The sequence below is a fragment of the Pinus tabuliformis genome, chromosome 1_1, assembly GCF_031772625.1.
Source record: "Pinus tabuliformis cultivar Carrire ecotype Pingquan chromosome 1_1, CPIR1, whole genome shotgun sequence".
In the NCBI taxonomy this organism is placed as follows: domain Eukaryota; kingdom Viridiplantae; phylum Streptophyta; class Pinopsida; order Pinales; family Pinaceae; genus Pinus; species Pinus tabuliformis.
Genome location: NC_142297.1, coordinates 643,952,402 through 643,959,963, shown reverse-complemented (window position 1 = coordinate 643,959,963; position 7,562 = coordinate 643,952,402). Strand labels below are relative to the sequence as shown.

At 36.0% G+C, this 7,562-nt stretch overlaps 1 protein-coding gene across 1 annotated transcript; it reads left to right on the top strand.

Annotated features, from left to right (window-relative positions):
* The first annotated feature begins 2,116 nt into the window (after positions 1-2,116).
* LOC149214992 (E3 ubiquitin-protein ligase RGLG2-like) lies at positions 2,117-6,992 on the top strand. Its single transcript, XM_089391026.1, has 10 exons — positions 2,117-2,360; positions 2,918-3,014; positions 3,624-3,952; positions 4,532-4,616; positions 4,887-5,027; positions 5,164-5,277; positions 5,449-5,546; positions 6,160-6,239; positions 6,327-6,432; positions 6,543-6,992. The coding sequence occupies exons 3-10, from the start codon at positions 3,746-3,748 to the stop codon at positions 6,672-6,674; spliced, it is 963 nt and encodes a 320-aa protein (XP_089247152.1). The 5' UTR covers positions 2,117-2,360; positions 2,918-3,014; positions 3,624-3,745; the 3' UTR covers positions 6,675-6,992.
* Positions 6,993-7,562: the final 570 nt, after the last annotated feature.

Here is a 7,562-nt window from a genome sequence, read left to right as displayed (position 1 = left end):
GTCTCACCACACATAAAAAGGGAGAACCTCAACCTAAAAAGGGAGGCCTCAACCTGTGATGGTTTTAGGATGACCAAAAACTCTGGAATGCTTAATACAATTCCTGGAAGTCTTCCAAAACTAGCAAGAAGATGAAGTCTTCTACTAGAGGAAGTGTCCCCAACTGAAGGCATGCTCAGGGGCATCTTCGTCTCTGGCTACAACCCTGAATATGGTATGGCAGGTTGTGGCTTAGGCTCGCTTGATGTGGCTTTGAAGCTTGTATATGACCATCATTTCCCCCCCTGTTAGATACAAGGTGAGATGATGGAGAAAAATCAACTGTAAGAATTTTCAATATTCGAGAACAAATCCTGTTGTATGAGAAAAATATCTTCTTGGTTGTTGAAGCCCATTGCCAAGAAGCGATCCATCCAAGATGAATATTTTTCTTGCAGGAGGTTTGTTTTTGAAGCATCTGTGTGAAGAATGGGTATGTTTACCACAATGCTTGCATGGATGAAGATCAAAACAATGAAATTTCACATGGCCAACTCGGTCACAGTGTTGGGATTTCACAATCTGTTGTTGTTGATGTGGAAGAGGAGAAGACTTTGGAACAATTGAAGGTGAACTGTCATGAATGAATCCAACACTCCGAAACTGGATGGGCTTTGAGTAATCTGGAATATGAAAGGACACATCCTTGTCATATCCAAGACCAGTTATGTGCTTGTTGTGGACTAGCTCTTCCCAAGGTTTGATGACAGGCTTGGGAAGTGCAGACTGAACTTCTGCATTTGCATGTGACTTTGCTGCTTCATTGGGCACTGGATCAACTTGCTTCTTATGGGAGTTTGTTTCAATGTTTTGAATATAAACCAGTTCAAAATGATCACTATACTTCTGTAACTCCTCTTGTTGTAGCTGTGATTCAAGCTGCAAAAATTCAATCTTTTCTTGTGTATGTTGCAGACATGTTTGAATGTCAACAAGAGCGGATTTGTTGATTTCGATTGTGTTGTCAGCAGTGAACAAGATTAGATTTTCCAATAACTCTAATATTCTTTCAAGCTTAACCATTTTTCTTAACTACTGGCCATTAAAGTTTATGAGCTTCAATTATATAACTATATACCAAAGTTTTCTCTAGCAATTATGCACTATCTTCTTCTACACACAATATGAAGCCTTGATGGTAGGCTTTGGAGCAACGATTAGGATCAACTTTTTCTATGGAAGCAACTCAAAAGCAAAGAATTCATATCTACAAAATCACCTCATCAAAACAATGAAACTGAGGGTTTTGATGCCATTATTTCTCTTGTGGGTCATCAATTCTTTGAGTCCTTAAGTTACAATATCATACCATTTTCCATTATATAAAGGAATGAGAGGCATAACCCAATTTACTGCAACTATAATCATCGATATCCAAAATCGTAGTGTATGAATTTGGAATTTTTTCCACGGGACATTAGTAACTCTATATAATGTTTTCGTTACATGTGGATAGTTTAAATCATTTATACTAGTTATGTATTTATTTTTATTGTTAATAAGTATATTACAACTATTTTTTATAATTTTATTTATTTATATTGTTGATAAGTATATTACAACCATTTTTTATAATTTAATTTTATTAGTACTTATTAGTCCCTGCTCGGACTATAGCGTTCGATCGAACGTTTGACCGCCTATTAATCCATCCGTTGACCGTTTTTTTTTATGTTTTCTTGTGTTTTAACCAAAGTTTAATCTTTGCAATTTTGTTCACTTAAATTTTATCCAAAGTTTTAACTCTGAAAGCGCATTGTACCTCTTATTGCAGGCTTCACGTGGCCCGATGCAAGAAAATTGTGGCAATACTATTTTAACCAAAGTTCTGTCATTTTATATACCATTTCCAATTTGTATTTTATTCAAAGTCTGGAAAATTATGGTGACAAACATGAAACTTAGGTGCATGCAAAGTTTATTATATAGCTGCCCCCTCTCACGCAGCTGGCTACCACTGTCTGCCACAGTCTGCCACCTCTCAAGTAGCTCGCTACCACATTAAGGTACCTTCCTAATTTATGAAGGAAAGGTGATTCTGTAAGCCAAATTGATCGACACAATTTCCATTGCTTATCTCTAGTTTCCACCGTCTTCAATCAAAACTTCATGCTCGAAATGAGTTTCCTTCCTTCCCACTTTCCCTCATCTCCATTTCCAGGATCTGCCCGAGAAATTAAGTAAACGACCGCAATATTTAACTGTAACTTGGAAGAATTCCCGCTTCTGCGACTATCTTGGTCCCAACCACTTTCTGGGTTGTTTCGATCTGTTCCGTGAGCGCACTTGGCTTTAGGAAGCTTCATATGTGCCGGCTTTAGGTAAATTTGGTTGAATAAATCAACTCTTCGGCTTCAGATTGAGGAAACTTAGTTTTACACGCAAAAAACTCGCTATATTATCTTGTTATTTTAGTTGTAGAGGAAAGTTCCAGTTTACATCGCAAGGAAAGGAACCGTTGATATTTAAAGGAATTGCGAAAAATTTACTGTGTTAGAGCGAGGAGTCATTCTTTTGTGAGCTTTTAAACTTTTCCGAACTAGTCTTATTCAAAATAGTGCTGATCGGACTTTCTTGTTTTCTGTTTTTAAAGTCTGAATGAAATTATATACATATGATAAAATTGTAAAGTTTCCGAAAAAAAATGTTGTTTGTGGGTCTTCCATGCCCTCCATGCCGTCAAATTTGAAGTTCATTGTAAGTTTCCTGAATTTTTCAAGATGGTAAACGTTTTCGGCGAGGGATTATTTTATGTTGTTTCCGAGCTCCTGCTGTCTTAGCCCTTTGTGAAGTGTATATCTGATGTAAATTGCATTATAGCGTGGATTCTCGATTTTGAAAGAGACTTTCTAAGGCATTGAATCGGGAATCATAACAGGAGCTTCACTGCAACTCCGCTTACTTTGTATATCAGTGGAAGGGTTTGGACGGAGAAAGTTCTCTTCCGCTGCCTTCAGAGCGTAATATTCTAGAAGGTAGGCTCTCAGAAGTTGCCTCGGTGGAATTTTCAATCTTGAGCAGGGTTCTGTGCTTCTGTTTTGAGTGGATTTGCCTTCTGTGTATTTTTAAATATCGGAAATCCGAGGATTTGTTACAAAACATCATCCTGAACGCACGAGGCCTCTTGCATCGAGTGTTAATGGGATTTGCATGTTATCTGTAAATGTGCTGAGTTGTACTTACAACCTGGTATATATCACCGCATTTTGTTTTCCTAATTTTGTTTCTTTTTCATTGGTATGAGATTGGCGAGAAATGGTGGGATTTTCTGTTATCAATTTATTTTTAGTAGCAAGGCCGGGTTTTGCAGCAAACTTTTGTCCTTTACTTCCGAAGCTTGATCCACTTCTTATTATATATATATATATATATATGTTTAAAAGCTACAATGTTTAGCTTGGCAAGTCTTAAAGATATTTTTTCTTCACAAGATCAAAAAGTTTCAAATAAGTTGTATTTAATTTGGTTAATGAACATGTCTAAAAACTGTTTCTCCAGGAACCGTTTTCTTTATGTTGCAATTTTAATGTCAATATTCTAATTTATTATGTTGGTAATCCTTTTATAATGTTGCCATTTTTCAGATCCAATTTCCTGGGATTCTGTTTATGTTTTCTGAGGCAAGTTTATCTTCAATTCATTAGAGTTTGTGGAGAATATTATGTGCCATACCTGCGAATCCTTGCAAAAACTCAAAATCTAGGCAATGGGAGGCAGACATTCAAAATGTATTCGCCCGAGGCGTTACAGTTCTTCTTCGTATGGCCCTTCACCAGCATGGCATTCTTCATCCTATGGTCCTTCACCAGCAGTTCCATCGGAAACTTATGCACAACCAGCACAACCAGCGACTAAACAGAAGTTGCAAAGGAGATACTCCCGAATCGCTGACAATTACAATTCACTTGATGAGGTATTCTTACTCTCCTCGGTTTTTGCATACCATATATGTTGTTAAAAATTAAGTGTTTACTACTTTGCACTTTGGTTTTTGGATGCCATATATGTTAAAAATTAAGGGTTTACTATGAATTTTCAGGATGGGTTGTTGTCATTTCTTTGTGATGGATTTGAAGTCATATGGTTTTTTCTTATTATTAATCAGATATGTGCCTTAGATTATATAACTTATTCGTTTCACCGGTTTTCATATTTCTTAAAGCTTAGTAAACATTTAAATCCAGTGGAATACTTAATTTGAATTGAAAAATAATGCTCATTGTTGAGATCATATTCAGTAGTATTAATTCAAGACAATTAAGTAATTTATTTAGGTCAACAAACAACGCAACAATTTTGGTCAAAGGTTTAATCAGATTGTAATGCTCTAAAGAACTGGCTTTGCATGGGTTTTGATGTACCTGATTATGATATTTGAGTAATTAGCTTGTATTATCACATGTATTTCAGTGTGAATTGGCTTGATAAGTTATGGTTATAAGCGCTATGGGAAGAATTCTCTGATTTGTTTCTATTTTTATCTTTTTTGTAGGTGACTGCAGCTCTTGCACAAGCTGGCCTCGAATCTTCCAATTTGATTGTAGGGATTGACTTCACTAAGAGCAATGAGTGGACAAGTAAGTTCTATTATCCATGATCCTGAAGTTTTTAATGTCATAATTTTCATGCAAGTTAAAATTTTAAAATAGCCAATCTGCCTCTATCTAAATGTGGCCCGCTATGTTTATTTGCTCAAGAACTGTTAGTGTGTTTCTGTAGGCAGCTCATATATATTGAATACAACTTCAATCAGTTTTTTAATTTAAGTTGATAATTCTGCAGGCTTTTTACTTTTCAATCCAAATCAAATTAAAGTCACCACTTCAACATTTTGTTATGGATTTTAGGTGCAAGGTCTTTTAATCGCCGAAGCTTGCACCACATTGGAGACACTCCAGACCCTTATGAACAAGCGATTTCGATAATTGGGAGGACCTTATCTGTATTTGACGAAGACAGCTTGATCCCTTGTTTTGGTTTTGGGGATGGCAAGTTTTGATCTCTATTTCGATTGAAAATCTTGTTTGAATTTGGCTCAATTTATTTTTCTTATGTTGGTTAACATGAATTCATAACATATGCAACAATATGGTTATTGCTAATAACGTGTTGTTTCTTTCACAGCTTTGACACATGATCAAAGTGTGTTTAGTTTCTATCCAGATGATAGGTTATGCAATGGATTTGAAGAAGCGTTGAGACGCTACAGGGAGATAGTCCCACATCTTCGACTGGCTGGTTGGTTAATGAAACTTTGACATTCCACCTGAAGATATGAAGATTAATTACCTTTAGCATTATAAGCCCTAAGCTAGGAAAGAGTGTCTGACTGGTTTACTTGATATGTGTATATGTTGCGTATGTCCTGTGTTTTCTTATACATTTCTTGTATGTTCTTTTCTTATTTAGGGCCAACATCTTTTGCCCCAATTATTGAAGCAGCAATCCGTATTGTGGAACAGAGTGGTGGGCAGTACCATGTTCTCTTGATAATTGCAGATGGACAGGTTGCAAATCTTCTCTATATGGATTGGTTATTAAAATGATTTGTTAGTTTTGATGAAGGGACTGCCTTGTCTGTTGTCTGTTTAGTCAAAAATTTTAGCATTTCTTGATTTATTTATACCACATACCTTGAGAGCAATGGGTGTTATTATTGTTTTACAGGCATTGTTGTTGCATCTGTACAGTGAGCAAAGTTTTGATCCTTATTTTGAATCTTAATGAGAGTCTTCAAGTCCTCTTAGGCACAATTTTTTTTTATGGTCATTAGTATTGTTTTGGTTCTAAACATAAACTTTTGTGAATTGTCATTATGGCCTTTGTTGTTGTGTAAAGTTTTACATTTTCATCGTTGGTTGGATCTATACAAACTAGAAATCTTCAATTCCTCTTCGGTACAAGATTTCTGCACTATTTATAATATATATATTGAGCATGGTTGTTCATGTTGTTTGTGCATTAAGTGTGGTTTTCCTTAATCATGAATCATGATCATAACCTTCCTTGATGCTGCACAGTTTGTTGTTTTTTTTATCATGACAAAAAGTAGAATCTTCAAATCCTCTTGGGCACAAGCTTTTTGCACTTGATCATAATATGGCTGATAATTTTGTGTAGGTAACAAGAAGTGTTGACACTGACAATGGACAACTGAGTACACAAGAACAGAATACAGTCAATGCAATAGTGGAAGCCAGGTAATCGTATTGATAAAATAGTGTAGGGTCATTGTTTAATTTGGAAGTTCACAATATTTAACATTGAACATATCGCTTTTGTTGCAGTAAATGTCCACTATCAATTGTCTTAGTTGGAGTGGGAGATGGGCCTTGGGACATGATGCGGCAGTTTGATGATAATATTCCAGCTCGAGCATTTGACAACTTCCAGGTTATCTGACATGTTTTTTTAAAAAATGGAGAGAAATGTTGTGTAATTTGTACTTCTGTACTTGCATTAATTTGCCAGCTTAATTTGTAATTTTTCTTTTGGTTTTGCAGTTTGTGAACTTTACAGAGATTATGTCGAAGAATGTTGCTCAATCCAGGAAGGAGACTGAGTTTGCCCTTGCATCACTTATGGAAATACCATCTCAGTACAAGGCCACACTGGATCTTCAAATACTGGGGTAGCTTGAATTTTCTTGACATCATTTTCTCCATCTAGATTATAATAGTGAGACTTCTTTAGAGAAAAATTGGTGTCAGTTCTTTTTCTTATCCGCTGATGCCAAAATATGGATAGTTATTGTTGTTTGCTCTTTGTAAGAATTGTTCAAGTATAATTGACAAATCCCACTATACTCTATTTGTTTAAGACTAGAAAATTTGGATGGTTTTTCATAGTAATAGCCCTGGTTCAGAACAACCTGCTACAACTAAGAGTGCATAATGGGATCTTTAAGGTTCATTTCCAGTCGATATGCTACTCTTGAAAACCTCTTTAAAACCTCTATTCCCAAATCAATATATAAAGCTTTCTCTGAGTAACCCCAAGGTTCCTATGCACTCTGACCATAGAATCCATCCATCATATTGTGTAATTACCTCAAATAATTCTTGCAACTTTGCCCTATAGGCTAAGATCTCACTATCCTAGTTCTAACTTGCTTTAATTTAACCACTACCAATGGGCTTGCAAAGAAGTGATAGGCGCAGGAACAAAAGCCATCTCCACAGCTATTTTCACTATAGTTATATTTACAGATTGTTACAAGATTCCAAAATGGGGAAACCTGTGGAATGCGTGTGTGTCTAAGGACCGTTTTTCTTGAGTTAACTCAACGGTTGCTTCTATTGACCTCTGTATTGATTTGTATGGTTCAATATCCCCACTATACCCTTCATTTCTTCTCTTTCACCATTTTCATGTCTTCAACAATTTGGCTCTGTGGGTTGTGGGGTTATGTTTGTATTCTTGTGGATCCCCACAAATGTGGGTTGTACAAACTTACGTTGTTTTGGAGGCCTGCTCATGCTTCTTGCAACCTAGAGTTGTAGTCATTCTAGATTTGCACAGCT